This window comes from Lepisosteus platostomus, chromosome 14 (assembly GCF_059453375.1).
Source record: "Lepisosteus platostomus isolate fLepPlt1 chromosome 14, fLepPlt1.hap1, whole genome shotgun sequence".
Lineage (NCBI taxonomy): Eukaryota > Metazoa > Chordata > Actinopteri > Semionotiformes > Lepisosteidae > Lepisosteus > Lepisosteus platostomus.
Genome location: NC_142624.1, coordinates 1,746,832 through 1,765,774, shown reverse-complemented (window position 1 = coordinate 1,765,774; position 18,943 = coordinate 1,746,832). Strand labels below are relative to the sequence as shown.

Genomic DNA, 18,943 nt, shown 5'->3' with positions numbered 1-18,943 from the left:
GTGCATCCATGACAGTGTAATATTTAAGACAAGCAACTAAACATTTTACATGGAAAAAAAAAAACATTTTACAAAGTGGAAAAAAAATTAAAAAAGTTTTTTCTCTTTCGATTTTGCACCTGGTATCAGGGAAGCACCGCTGAAATGAATGCACTAGGAAGGCAGAAGAATGATCACAGAGTAAGACGGGAAATGTCCAGCTCGGCTGGTGGATGTGCTGGCGAACTGTCTGAGGCCAAGTCTGCACCCACGGTTCGAGAGAGGAGCGACCTCCTCGGATCTCTTGCCTATTGCAACTCCACAGTGTTGGCAGTCTGTCCTCGGCCAGTGAGCCCCACCCTCACTAGATCTAAAAGTATGCACACATAGCCCCTGGTTCTGGGGAGCCCCGGTCCCACAGATTTAATAGGTGACCCTGAAACCACCAGTTTCTAAACGCCTGGAACAGTCCTGTTGTGACCATCGAAGCAGGAGGTCTGATGCAACAAAGCAGCATCCTCCTACACGGAAATCCCACGACCCCTGTAGATCTTGGCGACCTCAGGCCCGTCCCGACTGAACAGAGACAGTTAACTGGCTCATTCGACCAGACGCCACGTGTTCCAGGTCTGTACAGAAATTGATGAGTTAAGGGAGACCTGGAAGACTTATTAGAGCTTTCCAGACCAGGGTGGGCGGCACCCATCCTGACCGTTGAGGCTCACCGGGAGTGCAGGGAAAGCAGTACATGCACGACAGGTGTGCAGGTACGCCCAAGCCCTACGGGTTTCCGACCAGGTGCAAAATGTTTACAGTAAACAGACCTGGCGTCGACGCACAGAGTGGGGATACTGTACACACCTGGCTCCTACTGCTGGAGAGGGAGGATACACTGCAGGTGCAGGATGGTGGCCCGCCGCCCAGGAGGTGGCGATGGAGAGCCAGCACTGGCCCAGCCGAGGTACACTGTCCCTGGGCCAGGAGGCTGGAAGATGTGTCTTTGGTTCCCAGTCTGCATCTCGAGATTTGTCCACGCAAAACATCGATACACGCGCACAACCTTACAACCTGCGGAGAAGATTCCGAGGTGGGTCCCCAAAGCGACCGTCTTGCAAATTAAAGTACAAATAATAAATACGCACAATTCCGGTTTCCGACACGGCAATGTCGTCTTGGTATCAAGGCACCCGATGTTCTGTATTGCTATTGACGCGCCGCAGGGCACCGGTCGCAGCCGGCTCGCTGAAGGGTGGGCCTGGGACAGAACGACAGCGCACGACTCCACTGGGGAAAACAGTCCTACATCCTACACCCTGTGCCCGTGGATCTGGAAAAGCTGCAAGAGAGAGAGAGAGAGAGAGAGAGAGAGAGAGAGAGAGAGAGAGAGAGAGAGAGAGAGAGAGAGAGAGAGAGAGAGAGAGAGAGAGAGAGAGAGAGAGAGAGAGAGAGAGAGAGAGAGAGAGAGAGAGGCACGTGAGAACGCGTTTTGAGCTGCTGCCGTGACTGACAGCTACTCCTAGACACCGCCATCCCAGAATTCGGTGCTCCTCTCGGCGAGGAGACTGCGGACCGACGGGCACGTGGATCCCCGCTGCCCCACGGAGAAAAAACAGTTCCGGAATTCCGTCTGGACGCCTCTCTTAAAAGCCGGACAGCGAAACGACTCCACACCACACCCGAGCTCAGGCCCATTTCTTGAAGACGCTATTCTCCCGTCTTTTCTGAGATCTTTAAACCCCGAAGAGACACAACACAGGCAAGAAGAGCTGAACGGAGCGCTCCGCATTGTCACTTTGTTCAGGGTCTCATTGGGAACACCTGAAATTAAAGCCCAGCTGGGCTGCGATGGCCCATGGGCTCTGCTGGTGAAGAGGAGCAGGGCTCAGCTCGGAGTGCGAAGGTCTCTGCGCTGCGACGCAGATGGCACACTACCGGAGTGAATCTAGCCCCGAGGGCCCGCAGACTTCTTTTTTTTTTTATGAACAAGCCTTGCATGCTGAATCGGAGCGCGCGCCTCGAAACACATTCGACCGCACGAAGAGAAAACGACCGATGTCATTCTCTCAGTTCAGGGACAATGAAAAGGCCACAGCGCTGGTACATCTTTTCAAATCTGCGAGGTCAAGGGTGTCAAGAGCCGAGAGAGGGAGGCAGTGTGGGCTAGTGGTTAGAGCCGAGAGACTGGGAGAGAGAGGGAGGGAGGCAGTGTGGGCTAGTGGTCAGAGCTGAGAGACTGGGAGAGAGAGAGGGGAAGGCTATACAGTTTTACAGCTGTATTACAAAGCAGTGCTGACAGACAGAGAGCCTGTGTGGATATATAAGAGCGCCCCCTACACCAGGATCCCCCAACACACACCATGTGGCACACCACTTCTAGACCTACTGCTACCCACCACCAGCACAACAACCACAAGACTGGGGTTTTTCTCACCAAGAAAGAACAGCGCCTCATTTTTTGTAACACGCAAATATATTTTTAATCACTAATCCACTCGTTCGGTTGGGCACTTCCCTCCCCTTCCGTCTCCTCCCTCGCTCCTTCCTCCTGCACTCCTGGGGGCTTTGCCAACGGGAAGAGAAAGAAGGAAAAAAATAACTAAAAGAGAAGTCGAGACGGAGTATAAGAGGTTGAGGAGAGCCAAACCATGTCCTGTGTTTCTTGCCATCTTACCTGCTGGGGAGGTGCGAGTGGGGAAGGAAACTGGCGTTGCACAGTGATCAGAGGGTGAAAGGGGAGACGCCGTATGGTATCGCACACTGGTGCAACAGTGAAAGGCTCTCCCCTAACAACTTAGCTCTGGCCAAAACTAAAGGCTTGTGCACCACATTCGCACACTGCGCACTCCTCCCAGCCAGTCCCTCCAGCCAGGCCAGAGCAATCACACTTCCCAACCAGTCCCCCCCACCCAGGCCAGAGGAATCGCACTCAGCACACTCCTCCCAACCAGTCCCCCCCAGCCAGGCCAGAGCAATCGCACTCAGCACACTCCTACCACCCAGTCCCTCCAGCCAGGCCGGAGCAAAAGCACCCAGCACACTCCTCCCAACCAGTCCCTCCCAGCCAGGCCAGAGCAATCACACACAGCATTCCTCCCAACCAGTCCCTCCAGCCAGGCCAGAGCAATCGCACTCAGCACATTCCTCCCAACCAGTCCCCAGTTTCCTACCTTGGTCTTGTGGGTCTGCTCTGGGCCTGCCCCCCCTCCAGAGGTGTGCAGCTCCTTGGACACAACACACAGGAACTCCGCCTGGTCCTCAGTCCCGTAGCTGTAGGACGAGCCGATGTTCACCATCTGCAATGCAGGGCAGTTGTCAGGGCCTGGGCCAGGGTGCGAGACAGCGCTCACCGCAATCCAAAAGGCTTCTGGTCTTGCCCCAACCCGTCCAGGTCCAGCCCAGGCATGAACCCCTGAGCTGTCTTTAAAACCCGGTTAAGTAAAAAAATCAAGTGATGAATTCACGAATGAAGACCCAGCAACAAAAGAATGGAAACGGATCACCCTTTAGAGGCACAAGCACTGCACACACACGCAGAGAGGACCCACCTGCTCGAACCTCCACCCATCGGACATGGTGGACACCATCTGGGTCAGCTCCTCCTCCTGGCACTGCAGCACCCGGTACACGTGCTTGGGAGGAATCTGCTGGCATGGAGAGAGGAGAGAGGAGAGTCAGGAGATGGGAGAGGACGAATGGGAGAGAGGTGGGAGGGGAGAACGGACAGAAGGAATGGGAGAGGGAGAGAGAGGGGGAAATGAAGGAAACACTTAAGTGACACTTCTTCAGAAAGAACAAGGTCCCCTAAAACGAAGTGGGGTTCTTTAACATCCACAGAGATCTCCGGGGTGTTAAAACACAGGAACTGTCCGGCCTTCCAACCCCAGACCCACACTTACACAGAGACAGGGGGTAGGAAAGACAGCAGCGTCGAGGAGGACGGGGAACTAGAAAGGTTCTCAGGTGTCAAGGACGTCCTGGCGGCTCACCTGCGTCGCCTTGCAGTCGCGTTCCTGAATCCTCTCCTTAATTAGTTTAATTAAAGGCGTGATGTTGTAGAATTCGGCTTCCTCCAAAACACCTGGAAAAACAAACAAACAGCACTTAAAAAAAAATCTCACACATTCTTAAGACAGCTACAGCCTGCAACCTACAGCCCTGAGATCACAGCCAGGGTCCCAGTGCAGGATGAGCCCCTACAGGCCAGAGATCACAGCCAGGGTCCCAGTCCAGGATGAGCCCCTATATCCCAGAGATCACAGCCAGGGTCCCAGTCCAGGATGAGCCCCTACAGGCCAGAGATCACAGCCAGGGTCCCAGTCCAGGATGAGCCCCTATATCCCAGAGATCACAGCCAGGGTCCCAGTCCAGGATGAGCCCCTACAGCCTGGAAATCACAGCTGAGCTACGGATCCGAAACAAGCTCTTATGAGTAGGAACAGTTACAAAGGCTCAGCGGGACTCTTGGTCTGTGGTCTGTGAACAGTGACGGTTCGTTAACAGTGTGTTATTACAGGACAGAAGCAGCCCCTGTCTGCCACTAAGGCAGGGAGCGTGTTCGCCCTTCCAGGAAGGCAGCAGAGCGGAGAGCAGGGAGGCCTCACCCTCCTCGGCCAGCTCCTTGTTGTACACCAGCTTGCCGTGACGAAGGTAGTTGAGAATGGGGCCGAAGTAGGTGGGGTCTCTGTCGATCACGTACGCCCCGGTCTCGTCCTGTGAACAGACGGAGCCGAATTAGTGTCAGACTAATCGACAGACAAATACAGGTGCTTCTCCTGCCTGCTCCTTGCTCTTATTAGACAGGAAAACAAGGAAGAGGAAGAGGAAAAAGGGTTTTGGGGACCTGCGTGTAGGGTGACAGAGGAAGAGGAGGAGGGTGGGTTTTGGGGGATGCCAGACAAGCCCAGGACAGCCGATCATACACCCCACTGACGCTCAGGTAAGGGGGGCGTCTGCGAGAGGTTCCCCAGCTTTACTCACACCCTGCTGCAGCACGCAGGGTCAAGATGCCAGTCCAGCACCCCGCGAGGAGAAACCGGTACTGGCCGGTCCTGTTTCCGCTCGGCAGGTTCCCTGCAGAGCCTGCTCTCCCGCTGTCCACAGACGCGCTGGTGCGGGCAGGGTGACCGACTCCCGGGAATACGGCTGTGTCTGTGCCCGTGTGTGACCGACCCCTGCACCCTCCCCACTGGTTGAACCAGACCTTCGATCCAGCCGTTTCCGGAAAGAAAGCCTGTTCCCCACTCCCACCGCCCTTTGCGTACAGAACTGCCGCCTGTTCTCGGTTGTAAAAGCTGTCCCCCGCAGCCAAGAGCAGGCTCCTAGCCATGGAGTGGAACGGCCCTGTCTGGAGGGCCCGCACAGCGCTTCCTGAACAGCAACCCCAGCGATAAGATCAGCTGCTGGGAAAAGGGCCTGTTTGTTCTGGTCTCTCGGCTGTTGTGCCTGCAGGACAGGACTGCGCCGCAGATCCCCTCCACACACGCGCTCACATGCACACACACGCACGGCAACAGGCCTTCTGCACGCAGCCAGAGAGCAGGCACGAGAGAGAGAGACCGCACGGACTCAGGTGGGACCAAAAGCTTCGAATTTCAGGAAAGCAGAGTTCGAAAGCAAGAGGCGAAGCTTAAGAGAGGATAAGGCAGGGGCTAAAATCGAAGGCCACAGTTTAAACAGGTCTGGTCTGAAGCACAAGACATTTATCCCAAGCGGGACGAAAACAGGTTCCCCAAACAGCTGAGCGCACCTAACTCGGAAAGGAAAAGAGGGGAAGAGAAAGAGCTTCGTAAAATAATCCAGCAATAAAGCAGGATCCAGTTAGAGGAGAGGAGCGCAGTTTATCGTGCGCTCAGGCTAAAGGCGTATCGGGGAAGCCCAGGAGATAGACCGAAAGGAGGCTAAAAAAAAATAAACAAACATCCTTCCGAGACACAAACGGGACCTTTCTAATCACGCCAGGGAGCGGGCCGAGGTGCAAAACAAGGGTTTCAGCTCAGGTGTTCGCCGAGGAAGGAGGCAGCAGCACAGCCCCGGGCAGCGGAAGCACTCAGGTCTGTGTTAAACACAAGAGGGAGAAGCCCTAAGGTCACTAAGGCCCGGCGGGAGCTCGCCAGCTGGACTCCAGGAAACGAGAGGCGTCGCTCAGACGCCGCTGAGACCGCACCCCGAGACAGGGCCCGCACCCGGGACTGGAGAACCGCTCAGGCAGAGCCCACCCACAGGGAGGGCGCCAGCTCCAGAGAGGGGTCTTGTTGGGGGTCTCTGAACGAGCAACAACGGTCTCGATGAACGTCCATCTCCAGGAGCCTCGATGGGATGGGGATGATGGAGTTAGGGGGAGCAGGGGCCCTCAGCTCTTCCCAGTTTATATCAACGACCTGGATTCCAGTCCAGTTAAGTGAACGAGTCAACACTGGAGGTGAAACCTGCAGATTTAAGAGGAGTTCACTTCATTGGCCAGATACAATTTCTTGCACTAGGAATCTGTCTTTTTTCCCAGCTTGCTCTCCTGGAGACACGCGTGGAAGGGCGATTAGGGGTGAGCAGCAAACTAGAGAAGCCACAAATGAAATTCGAGGGGATCTGGTTTCTAAAGAGAGGCGACCCAAGAGACCAGCAGACTCTTTAGAGCTGAGCGGAGAAGACGGGGGGTGGACCCGAAACCACTATCCAGAACCCTCCCAGTCACCCACCAGGTGAATCCAGCGGACTCCTTCAGAGCCAGCAGAGTAACACCCGCTGCTGGCCAGGTGGGAACTGAAACCGTGTGGAATACCGTTTGAAACAGAGAACAGGAGGCAGGTCTTTACACGGAGGGTGGCGGGGGTGTGGAACGAGAGCTGGACCCCATTCCGAATTGTCGCCATGGCGGACACCCTGGTTTCCCTTCAGGAAGCAGGAGGAGATCCTCGGAGTTCACAACCAAACGGTTCTTACATGTAGGGAGCAGACGCACACCCAGATCTTAATCACGAGCACCGAGCAGCTGAGCCCGAGACACAAGAAACTCAAGTGTGTGTGTGTGTCACGGGGCAGCAGGCCGGAGGGAACCCGGAGCCCACCCCCACGCCCACGCCCCGAGACCGCATGTGATTGTCTTTGTCGTGTGTCACGTTGCGCTACGAGGTGAAGATGGGGACACAGCCCGGGTCGGGACGGGTCGGGACAAGGTCAGATACCCCCCCCAACACCCCGATCCGCCCCACCTCACCGTGTCGGAGTGCAGGTCCTGATGCTGACACAGCCGGTACAGGAAGGAGGTCTGCTCCTTCAGCAGGGTCTGGCGGGTGGTGAGGAACACGGTGCCGCCCACGTTCAGCCGGACCCACTTGCCCCTGCCGTTGGGGCCGCTGGTGCCGGTCCCGGCGGTCCCGGTATCGTGGGAGGCGCAGTCCGGGCCGGCGCTCCCGGGCTCCGGGCAGACCGAGGTCGGGGTCGCCGGCGCGGTGTCGCAGACCTCGCCGTCCGCTTTGGAACCGGGGTCGCCCGCAGCGGTGGCGGTGCCGGTGCCGGTACCGGTGCTGTTGCTGTTGTTGTTGTTGCTGTTGCTATGACACGCACAGGGGGGCCCAGCCTCCGCCGCGCGCTGCTGCTGCTGCCGGCACCCCCCGCTCCGCTTCTCCTCTGTTGCCATTTTGACGGGCTTCCCGAGACAAAAATCTCACGGCTCCCTCTTTCTTCCTTCCTTCCTTTCTATCTATCTTTCTCCCCTGGTTCCCTCTCTCTCTCTCTTTTTCCCTCCTTCTCCTCGCCCCACGCCTCCTCCCCGTGCCGTGCATGCGCAGACGGGAAGTGTAGTCTTTAAACAGCCCGTGCGCGGTGCATTGTGGGGTCTGTAGGCTCCCCACTGGGAACGCCGTCGTGTAAATCGGGGTTTCCTGTGTGCAGTCGAGTGCAGGCTTGAGCAGTCACCCCAAATCGCCGATTTCTAAAGGGGAGCATCTCGTCATTCATAATTCAAATCCAGCGAGTACCTTAATTTATACAGCTCTTGTCCATGAAGACGGTTCACCGTTGCTGTCCCTGGTGATCTCTGCATTTCTGGATTTCCAATTACATGCTTAATTGTTCGTTATTTTTATTTTTACGATTGACACCTGTGTCCCCAGCATATTTCCCAAAACTCTGAATTCAACTGAGTTCATAAACATACTGGATCACCTTCTAACACAACTAAACTGCGATAACTTTCATTTTATACTTCAATTTCATAAGATATATTGTTTGCTTTTCTCACGGCCTATTGATGATTAAGGCACGGTAACCCTCACCCCCAGTGGCACAGAGCTCTTATATTTCTGCCCCAGCGCGGAGAGCAATAAAACTCTGGACAGCTGCAGTTCAAGTCTGAGGTTTTTATTTGCAGATAAAAAAGCAGCTTAAACGAAGCCCCTATAACTACGACCTTCGTTCATGAGGTCAGTCAGGCGCACGCATGACCACAGACACCCCCAGTTCTCGGCTGGTCGGTTTGACAAAATGGGATTTTTTTTCAAGAGAGCGCGGACGCAGGATGTCACGACAGGCAGCCGCTGCAGTTCCTGGCCTCACGGTGCAGCCCCGAGCCTAGAAGCGACCCCCCCCGGTGGCGGGGTATCACGGTTCTGGGGCCGCTGTCTGCACCCCGGCGCACCGTCCTCGCCGCTTCCCACTCAACACCGCCGCCTAGCGGACACTCCGCGCAACCGCGCAATCCGACATCACTCGGCAGGCGGCGCGTCAGATGAGCAGACGAGTTTCCCCCCACAAACACACACAATAATAATAATAATAATAATAATAATTGCTTACACTTATAAAGCGCTTTACAGGTCATGGGGATCCCCTCCACCCCCACCAGTGTGTACCCCCACCTGGATGATGCTCCAGTCCGCTCCCCGCACACCAGCTCTCAGTGGGGAGGAGAGCAGAGTGATGAAGCCAGTTCAGAGAGGGGGGTTATTAGGAGGCCATGAGGGGTAGAGGCCAGGGGGAGATTTGGCCAGGACACTGGGGTTACACCCCTAATCTTTTCAATTCCTCTCCCTGATCAATTCAATTCCGACACCCTGATCCTCCGAGCAGCTGTCGGGGGAGGTGGGGGGCGCCTCGCACGTAACCCCCTCCCCCCCCAGCCCCGAGTCGGGAAGGGAGTGACAGGAATCGGGAAGGAAAACAAAAATCAGGGAGAAAGAGAGAAAGTGATCATCCCAACCCCCAACCCCTCACCCCCCCGGGGTCACCGCGCGAGGGAGCAGGGACAGGAGGCGCAGACGGATGAGGAAAACAAACGGGGGCGCCCCTGGAGGTCTCCCCCTGCAGCCGAGCCAGCGGGCGCCCTCCTGACCTCACAGAGGTCACACAGTCGGTGTAGCGGGGCTCCGATCGCAACGCTGCCGCAAGAGGCAGGGGACACAGGAAACAGCCACTCGCCCCTGCGTCCGGGGGCCGGGAGGGGCCGGCAGGGGCCGCGCCAAGACAGCAGCAGCCCAGCGCCCTGCTCGCCTGAGTCGAGCCCCGGCAGAACGAAGAGGCCCGGCCCAGGGCAGGGCGCCCCCTGGGGAAGACGCGCGGCGGCCTGCGTCTGCGCGGGGTGTCCGGCGGGAGGCGTGGGGGCCGATGAGCGGAGTCTCCGCGGCCTGTCGCGCGAATGCAACGCGACAGCGGCCTTCCGCGGGATCTGACCTTTGACCTCCCCCCCCCTCAATCGGCGCACTGCACCGTTTTGGTGGTCACCAGGGCGGCGCCGCCGAGCTCGGTGGCAGGTAGCGGAAAGCCGTGCTCTTTCCTGCCGTTGCAGATGTACACCTTCAGACGCCCCTCCTCCTCCTCCTCCTCCTCCTCCTCGCCCGCGGGAGAAGAGTCTGCCAGCGTCCGGGGCGCCTGGACACCGGCCGCCACCCCGTTGCCGTTCAGGTGCGGACAGGAAGTGGGCTGCTGGTCGTCCTCCTCGCCCGGGGGGGCGCCCCCCGCTCCCACCCGCTGCAGCTCGCTGGGGGGTTCTGCTTCCGGGTCGGCTGGAGGGGAAACAGGAAGCACGTCAGCGTCACCGCCCACCGGCCAGGTCACAGCGGCGTACTGGCCTGTGACTACACGTGCGCCAACGCGGGACCCCCGACCTGCCGGGTGGGGGGGGCGCGCGACGCCGCAGGACCGACGAGCGGCTCGCTCTCAGGAGACAGTGCGGGCCACAGGCTGGGCCGGGTCAGTACCGCCATGCGGGTCCTCTAGGGAAAACCAGGTTGCTGCTGTAATGGGTGTTAGGGAACCAGTAGGTGGCGCTTTTGCCTGTAGCCACTGGTGCTGGTCGCTGTGTCTTGCCCTGGGGGGGCAGCTGGTGCAGACTGGTCGCTGTGTCTTGCCCTGGGGGAGCAGCTGGCGTGGACTGGGAGCTGTGTCTTGCCCTGGGGGGGCAGCTGGTGCAGACTGGGAGCTGTGTCTTGCCCTGGGGGGGCAGCTGGCGTGGACTGGGAGCTGTGTCTTGCCCTGGGGGGGCAGCTGGTGCAGACTGGTCGCTGTGTCTTGCCCTGGGGGGGCAGCTGGTGCAGACTGGTCGCTGTGTCTTGCCCTGGGGGGGCAGCTGGCGTGGACTGGGAGCTGTGTCTTGCCCTGGGGGGGCAGCTGGTGCAGACTGGGAGCTGTGTCTTACCCTGGGGGGGCAGCTGGCGCGGACTGGGAGCTGTGTCTTGCCCTGGGGGGGCAGCTGGCGCAGACTGGGAGCTGTGTCTTGCCCTGGGGGGGCAGCTGGTGCAGACTGGGAGCTGTGTCTTGCCCTGGGGGGGCAGCTGGTGCAGTACAGCTCCACCTATATGTAAAGACGCTTTATAGATACATAGGCTTCTTCTTCTCTTCATTAGTCCTCCTCCTCTGAGCACTGATGCGCTTGGCCACAGTGCTCAAAACAAGCACACGACAGGGGTGTTTATCACTCCTTCAAGTCGCCTGAGGCAGGGCCCAGCATTTCGAAGAGGCGACACCACGAACTGCAGATTCACAATTTCAGCCCTTCAGGTATGACCGGTCCCGAAGAATGAATCTCAAGGATCAGCGAATCAGCGACCTGGTAGAAACCGCTGGTCTGATTCGGGGCTGCATTCACAGTTTCCTGGGACCGTCCTGTGACTGGCGGGTACACCCCCCCCCTTTCACTTCCTGAGGTCAGAGGTCAGCGCTTCCTGCTGGGGGGTCAGGACGGTATTCGCAGCGCAGTGGGAGGAGCAGCGCCCCCAGGAGGCTGCACCACGGGCGCCAGGCCCTGCGGGTTCAAGAGAAGGCAGAGTCTCTGCAGCTGTGGGTTCGAGCGGCGGGCCTGACCTTGCCAGGGGCCCCTCGCAGCAGCAGATGTGAGCAGAGCAGGAGATTTGGGTTGTCAGGGTCCCTAGAGATAGACTCTGAAAACAGAGAAACGGAAACCTTCGGGGTGGGGGGCGGGGGGTGTCACGGTTGGGCTGCTGCAGACCAAACTCACCCCCCCCCCTCCCCCATGTACACAGACCTCACCAAACCCCACGGGGCAGAGAGACAGAGAGGGGCGAGTCAGAAAGAGAGTGAGCATGAAAGAGAAAGAGAGAACGGGGGCGGAGAAAGAGAGAAAAAGATCCGGACTGGGAGAAAGAGAACGAGAGAGAGAGCAAGTAAGAATGAGAGAAAGAGAAGCGATGGAGAAAGGCAGGCAGATAACCCCCAGCGGGCCAGGTGCAGCACTGCAGGGCCTGACGCAGACGCTCACCCGCGCCCAGGTGCAGCTCCAGCGAATTCCACTGTGGTTTGGAAAGAAGTTATCGAGAAAACAGCAGGAGCGGACAGTCGTGGTCCCGGAGAGCCCCAGTCCGGTTTTATGGCTCGACTCTGCGTCGTCTGATTCAGAAGGCTGGCATTTTCTCTAAGATCAAGGTGAAATGCCAACACTCTGTAGCTTCCACAGCCCTCGGAGGGCCAGTCCTGGGCTTCACCAAACCCATGAACTTGCTACGTCACTCAGAACTCACATGTTCTAAGTCTATACTAAACTGCCGATTTAAGGGTGACCTACTGTACAAGACATACTAGACTGGGGCTGTCCAGTACCAGGGATGGGGACTCCTGATTTAGCGTGGTCCCAGCACAAGACCTCCTGAACTGTGGATCTCCAGGTCTAAAGCTGGGGACCCCTGATTTAAGGTGGCCCCGACACCCGGACTGAGGCTCCCCAGTACCAGGGCCAGAGACCCCTGATTTAGGGTGACCTATAGACTAACTGGACAGGTGCTCTCCAGGACCAAAGCTGGGGACCCCTGATTTAAGGTGGCCCCGACACCCGGACTGAGGCTCCCCAGTACCAGGGCCAGAGACCCCTGATTTAGGGTGACCTATAGACTAACTGGACAGGTGCTCTCCAGGACCAAAGCTGGGGACCCCTGATTTGGGGTGGCCCAGACACAAGCCCCCCTCGGAGTGGGGCTCCCCCCCAGCTGCCCCAGCCCGCAGTCTCACCTGGTGTGCGCGCGTGCTGCCTCCGGTACTTCCTGTAGATGATGAACCAGAGCAACAGGGCCAGCAGGGAGCTACACATCACCCCCAGCACGCACCCCCAGGCCAGGGGGCTGACCACCGGCGCGCCCGCACCGGGGGGGGTCTCGGCGCTGGCCTCCAGGACGGGGGCGGCCTCTGTTGAGGGAGCAGAAACACCGCGTTCAGCCGTGCACCCGCAGGGGAGCCCGTCCGCTCCGAGGGACTGCGGGGCCATCCCGAGCCCCAGTTCTCCCGGCGCGTTCCGCAGACAGGTCCCGGGGGGGGCAGTGCAAATACTCATCCGTCGGGTCTCTCAGCGCGCCTGGGGGCGCCTGCTCGTTCGCACGCAGCGAGCTGGCGTGAGCGGAGGACGACGCTGTAAAACGACGAGATGTGGCGCTGGCCCACGAACCGGACCGTGGGGAACTCCCGCCCCTGCGGACAACAGCAGAACCCAGCAGGGGGGCGCTACACCGGCTCAGTCTCCCCCACCCAACCTCGGGTCCCTCGAGGGACCGGAGTACATGTCTCATACTGTATATGTATGAGTAAGAAGTGAGGTCATCAGAATCCCCCCCCCAGTCTGTGGGAGGCCAGTGATTCATGTGGGGGTTGCAGTGTGGAGTTCCCCAGAGAGGGCGACATCGACCACGGTGACATCAGCGCCCTCCGATGTGTTGTGCCATTGTCCAGAGAGGAAGGGGTTTTCCACTGCTCCAGCTCCTCACTGTGCCGGCTCACAGCCTGTCACTGGAACAGGCCAGCTGCAATGTCTCCATTTACAGTACATGTACTGCTACTCACACAGCTATTCCTGCTCGTGTGCGCTCTTTTATATCGAGATGCGGTCATTCATATCTGTGTGTGCTCTTTTATATCGACATCCGGTCGTTCATATCTGTGTGTGCTCTTTTATATCGACATCCGGTCGTTCATATCTGTGTGTGCTCTTTTATATCGACATCCGGTCGTTCATATCTGTGTGTGCTCTTTTATATCGACATGCGGTCGTTCATATCTGTGTGTGCTCTTTTATATCGACATGCGGTCATTCATATCTGTGTGAGCTCTTTTATATCGACATCCGGTCATTCATATCTGTGTGTGCTCTTTTATATCGGCATCCGGTCATTCATATCTGTGTGAGCTCTTTTATATCGACATCCGGTCGTTCATATCTGTGTGTGCTCTTTTATATCGACATACGGTCATTCATATCTGTGTGTGCTCTTTTATATCGACATCCGGTCATTCATATCTGTGTGTGCTCTTTTATATCGGCATCCGGTCATTCATATCTGTGTGTGCTCTTTTATATCGACATGCGGTCATTCATATCTGTGTGTGCTCTTTTATATCGACATGCGGTCATTCATATCTGTGTGTGCTCTTTTATATCGACATGCGGTCATTCATATCTGTGTGTGCTCTTTTATATCGACATCCGGTCATTCATATCTGTGTGCTCTTTTATATCGACATCCGGTCATTCATATCTGTGTGAGCTCTTTTATATCGACATCCGGTCGTTCATATCTGTGTGTGCTCTTTTATATCGACATCCGGTCATTCATATCTGTGTGTGCTCTTTTATATCGATATCCGGTCATTCATATCTGTGTGTGCTCTTTTATATCGACATCCGGTCATTCATACCTGTGTGTGCTCTTTTATATCGACATCCGGTCGTTCATATCTGTGTGTGCTCTTTTATATCGACATCCGGTCATTCATATCTGTGTGTGCTCTTTTATATCGACATGCGGTCATTCATATCTGTGTGTGCTCTTTTATATCGACATGCGGTCATTCATATCTGTGTGTGCTCTTTTATATCGACATCCGGTCATTCATATCTGTGTGTGCTCTTTTATATCGACATCCGGTCATTCATATCTGTGTGCGCTCTTTTATATCGACATCCGGTCATTCATATCTGTGTGCGCTCTTTTATATCGACATCCGGTCATTCATATCTGTGTGTGCTCTTTTATATCGACATGCGGTCATTCATATCTGTGTGTGCTCTTTTATATCGACATGCGGTCATTCATATCTGTGTGTGCTCTTTTATATCGACATGCGGTCATTCATATCTGTGTGTGCTCTTTTATATCGACATGCGGTCATTCATATCTGTGTGTGCTCTTTTATATCGACATGCGGTCATTCATATCTGTGTGAGCTCTTTTATATCGACATCCGGTCATTCATATCTGTGTGCTCTTTTATATCGACATCCGGTTGTTCATATCTGTGTGTGCTCTTTTATATCGACATGTGGTCGTTCATATCTGTGTGCTCTTTTATATCGATATCCGGTCATTCATATCTGTGTGTGCTCTTTTATATCGACATCCGGTCATTCATATCTGTGTGTGCTCTTTTATATCGACATGTGGTCGTTCATATCTGTGTGCTCTTTTATATCGATATCCGGTCATTCATATCTGTGTGTGCTCTTTTATATCAACATCCGGTCATTCATATCTGTGTGCTCTTTTATATCAACATCCGGTCATTCATATCTGTGTGTGCTCTTTTATATCGACATGCGGTCATTCATATCTGTGTGCTCTTTTATATCGACATGCGGTCATTCATATCTGTGTGTGCTCTTTTATATCGACATGCGGTCATTCATATCTGTGTGTGCTCTTTTATATCGACATGCGGTCATTCATATCTGTGTGTGCTCTTTTATATCGACATCCGGTCATTCATACCTGTGTGTGCTCTTTTATATCGACATCCAGTCATTCATATCTGTGTGTGCTCTTTTATATCGACATACGGTCATTCTTATCTGTGTGTGCTCTTTTATATCGACATACGGTCATTCATACTCGCGTGCGGTCATTCATATTTACACACGGTCAATCAAACTTGTGGGCATTCATTTATATTTAAACACGGTCATTCATACCCACGCATGGTCATTTATATTTACACACGGTCATTCATACTCGTGCAGGCTCATTTATACTTGTGAATATACTGGGCCACAGCGCTCTATATTTACTGTATATATATGGTTCCGCATATGCAAGCACAGTCTTTTCAGGCATTAAGCATCTGAAGACCCTTCAGGTCGTGAATCACGAGGCCACTGAAGAAAGCAGAGTGAGAAGAGGGAAAAAAGCTTAATGATCAGACAAGCGGACAGACAGGTACACACACAGGCAGGACGTCACACGAGGACAGGTAAGGAGAAGGAGAGGTGAGCACACTAGTGTAAAGAGAGACAGGTACAGACAGGCAGGACGTCACACGAGGACAGGTAAGGAGAAGGAGAGGTGAGCACACTAGTGTAAAGAGAGACAGGTACAGACAGACAGGACGTCACACGAGGACAGGTAAGGAGAAGGAGAGGTGAGCACACTAGTGTAAAGAGAGACAGGTACAGACAGACAGGACGTCACACGAGGACAGGTAAGGAGAAGGAGAGGTGAGCACACTAGTGTAAAGAGAGACAGGTACAGACAGGCAGGACGTCACACGAGGACAGGTAAGGAGGAGAGCTCAGTACACAGGTGTGAAGGCAGACACACAGGGCAGTGTGTTGATGGCCAGGCCAGTCTTACCTGTGGTGAGGTTCTTCTGCGCCTTCATGCACTGTCGGACCAGGCTATCCCAGAAGAGTCCAGCTGCACAGCCCTCTCCCTTCACAGGCCCTGCAGCCAGTTCAAAAAGCCTTTCGTCACACCAGGTGTGCGAGCAAGTCAGGACAGACAGACAGTACACAAGACTCTGGTGCCAGTCAGGACAGACAGACAGTACACAAGACTCTGTGCCAGTCAGGACAGACAGACAGTACACAAGACTCTGGTGCCAGTCAGGACAGACAGACAGTACACAAGACTCTGGTGCCAGTCAGGACAGACAGACAGTCCACAAGACTCTGGTGCCAGTCAGGACAGACAGACAGTCCACAAGACTCTGGTGCCAGTCAGGACAGACAGACAGTACACAAGACTCTGGTGCCAGTCAGGACAGACAGACAGTCCACAAGACTCTGTGCCAGTCAGGACAGACAGACAGTACACAAGACTCTGGTGCCAGTCAGGACAGACAGACAGTACACAAGACTCTGGTGCCAGTCAGGACAGACAGACAGTACACAAGACTCTGGTGCCAGTCAGGACAGACAGACAGTACACAAGACTCTGTGCCAGTCAGGACAGACAGACAGTACACAAGACTCTGGTGCCAGTCAGGACAGACAGACAGTACACAAGACTCTGTGCCAGTCAGGACAGACAGACAGTCCACAAGACTCTGGTGCCCATCAGTACGGACAGACAGACAGACAGACAGTATAGGAGATTCTGGTGCCAGTCAGGACAGACAGACAGACAGAACACAAGACTCTGGTGCCCATCAGGACAGACAGACAGTCCGCGAGGCTGTGGTGCCAGTCAGGACAGACAGACAGTATAGGAGACTCTGGTGCCAGTTAGCAGACAGACAGGACATGAGGCTGTGGTGCTGGTCGGGACAGACAGACACTGCAGGGAAGTGTACCGGTATCAGGAGTTTTCTCTTCTGAGACGCAGGCTTTCACCAGAGTGTCCCAGGACATTCCAGGCGGGCAGCTCGTGGCCATGGCGTGCCGATTCTCGCCGACCGAATGTCAGGGCAACCGGACCGTCTCCGAGCAGGTGCCACGCGCCGGGGGAGCAGGGCAGAGCCGAGGAGCGGAGCTGCAGAGAATGCGTCTCGGGGGCGGCCCTGGGGAAAGATCATGAAAAGACGAGATGAGAGATGACAAGGAAGAAGGAAAAAAACAGCCAACAGCAGCGTTTCACTTCTGCTTAGCGGTGGCAGGAAAGAGTGATTCACCGCGCTGCCGTCTCCAGGGAGCTCCGGGGCCCTGCTGACCCGCAGACCAGCCTGCTGTTCTCACCAGCAATTATCAGGGCCTCAGGGCACACACAGCTGAGGCCTTACGCACACGTGTCCCCCCACAAGCACACACACACGGACGTGTGCACAATCACAAGCACACACACACCCATGGATGTGTGTGCACAATCACAAGCAAACACACTTCCACGGTTGTGTGTGCACAATCACAAACACACCCACAGACGTGTGTGCACAATCACAAGCACACACACACCCATACCCACGGATGTGTGTGCACAATCACAAGCACACCCACAGACGTATGTGCACAATCACAAGCACACACACACCCACGGACATGTGTGCACAATCACAAACACACCCACAGACGTGTGTGCACAATCACAAGCACACACACACCCACAGACGTGTGTGCACAATCACAAGCACACACACACACCCATACCCACGGACGTGTGTGCACAATCTCAAGCACACACACACTCACAGACGTGTGTGCACAATCACAAGCACACCCACACCCACAGACGTGTGTGCACAATCACAAGCACACACACCCACAGACGTGTGTGCACAATCACAAGCACACACACCCACAGACGTGTGTGCACAATCACAAGCACACACACCCACAGACGTGTGTGCACAATCACAAGCACACACACACACCCATACCCACGGACATGTGTGCACAATCACAAGCACACACACACCCACAGACGTGTGTGCACAATCACAAGCACACACACCTTCCCAGAAACTCAAACACACAACCTCGTTCCTTCCCAAACACACAGAAGTACACACACCCCAACAGAAGTGCACTCAGCATCACCCAAGCACACACTCACAGATACAAGCGTGCACAGGGACATTCCCACAGTGCACGGATGTCAGGAATTAGTTATTAATTATTCATTGATTCGTTCTTAATTGCACGAAACAAAGGCGCAGAGTTAAAGAGACAGCCCAGCACTGCTCTGAAGCAGGGATGAGGCCGGAGTTCCTCCATCTCACGTGGAGAGTGACGTTCCTGTTCCCCGTCACGCCGCGATTCCGCCCGTTTCAGCGAAGCAGCGGGTGCGTCACCCCCTAAGCCCCCCCGCCCACTTCGCCCGAGCTCACCCGGGCTATTCTGAAAGACAGCAGCCGCGCCGGGACGCTGCTCGGGGGGGGTTTCGGTTCTGCTTTCGCTCCCACCTCGGCTGAGAGAAAGACCGAGAGAGAGTCACTCCCCACCGAGAGCAGGCTGCAGGGCTCGCTGGGGTCGTCACACACAGCCCCCCCCCGCAGGGAGAGAGAGCTCAGAGGAGCAGGCCATTCAGCCCTCGGAGCCTGTTGTGTAGCCAGGAGCGCATCTGGAGAGAAGCCGGGGTATCGGCTTCAACAACATGGCTGGGCAGCTTGTTCCCCACCCCCACCACCCTTGGTGTAAGGGACGCACCTCCTGTCCCGACTGGAGCGCCGCTTCTTGGGAGGAAAGAGGGGATCGATGTGTGTGACATGGCTGACAGTGCAGGACTGTGCCTGTGCCCTTGAGGATTCTGACTACAGGTGTCCTTGTAGTCTCCTTCATGTAAGACTAAAGAGCCCCAGTTCCTCCAGCCTGTCCCTCAAGCTGCTCTTC

General features: G+C 55.6%; 2 protein-coding genes across 4 annotated transcripts; both read right to left on the bottom strand.

The window, feature by feature from the left end:
* Window position 1: 1 nt before the first annotated feature.
* On the bottom strand, window positions 2-7,772 carry kctd17 (potassium channel tetramerization domain containing 17). 3 transcript variants are annotated; one of them, XM_088606334.1, is made up of 7 exons: window positions 7,190-7,772; window positions 4,581-4,689; window positions 3,966-4,057; window positions 3,525-3,623; window positions 3,147-3,272; window positions 2,411-2,539; window positions 2-1,315 (listed from the first exon to the last, which is right to left on the bottom strand). In XM_088606334.1, the coding sequence occupies exons 1-6, from the start codon at window positions 7,610-7,612 to the stop codon at window positions 2,456-2,458; spliced, it is 933 nt and encodes a 310-aa protein (XP_088462460.1). In that variant the 5' UTR covers window positions 7,613-7,772; the 3' UTR covers window positions 2-1,315; window positions 2,411-2,455. The 3 variants fall into 3 exon arrangements, with proteins under 3 accessions (XP_088462460.1, XP_088462461.1, XP_088462462.1); XM_088606335.1 differs by having other exon boundaries at window positions 3,525-3,620; window positions 7,190-7,769; XM_088606336.1 differs by lacking the exon at window positions 2,411-2,539 and having other exon boundaries at window positions 7,190-7,769.
* A 546-nt stretch (window positions 7,773-8,318) lies between these two features.
* On the bottom strand, window positions 8,319-18,904 carry LOC148648631 (uncharacterized). The gene is made up of 5 exons (XM_088606338.1): window positions 18,442-18,904; window positions 16,972-17,178; window positions 16,032-16,121; window positions 12,430-12,603; window positions 8,319-9,974 (listed from the first exon to the last, which is right to left on the bottom strand). Exons 2-5 carry the CDS (start codon window positions 17,051-17,053, stop codon window positions 9,661-9,663), a joined length of 660 nt encoding a protein of 219 aa, XP_088462464.1. The 5' UTR covers window positions 17,054-17,178; window positions 18,442-18,904; the 3' UTR covers window positions 8,319-9,660.
* Window positions 18,905-18,943: the final 39 nt, after the last annotated feature.

What these genes read in the sequence shown, in the direction of transcription:
- LOC148648631 (XM_088606338.1), bottom strand. Translation starts at nt 17,053, where the DNA reads ATGGCCACGAGCTGCCCGCCTGGAATGTCCTGGGACACTCTGGTGAAA. An exon ending in AGAGAAAACTCCTGATACCG is followed by an intron (nt 16,122 to 16,971) that starts GTACACTTCCCT and finishes AACTGGCTGCAG; the next exon opens with GGCCTGTGAAGGGAGAGGGC. An exon ending in GCAGAAGAACCTCACCACAG is followed by an intron (nt 12,604 to 16,031) that starts GTAAGACTGGCC and finishes CTCCCTCAACAG; the next exon opens with AGGCCGCCCCCGTCCTGGAG.
- kctd17 (XM_088606334.1), bottom strand. Translation starts at nt 7,612, where the DNA reads ATGGCAACAGAGGAGAAGCGGAGCGGGGGGTGCCGGCAGCAGCAGCAG. An exon ending in GCGACTGCAAGGCGACGCAG is followed by an intron (nt 3,624 to 3,965) that starts GTGAGCCGCCAG and finishes TCTCCATGCCAG; the next exon opens with CAGATTCCTCCCAAGCACGT. An exon ending in ATGGGTGGAGGTTCGAGCAG is followed by an intron (nt 3,273 to 3,524) that starts GTGGGTCCTCTC and finishes CCTGCATTGCAG; the next exon opens with ATGGTGAACATCGGCTCGTC.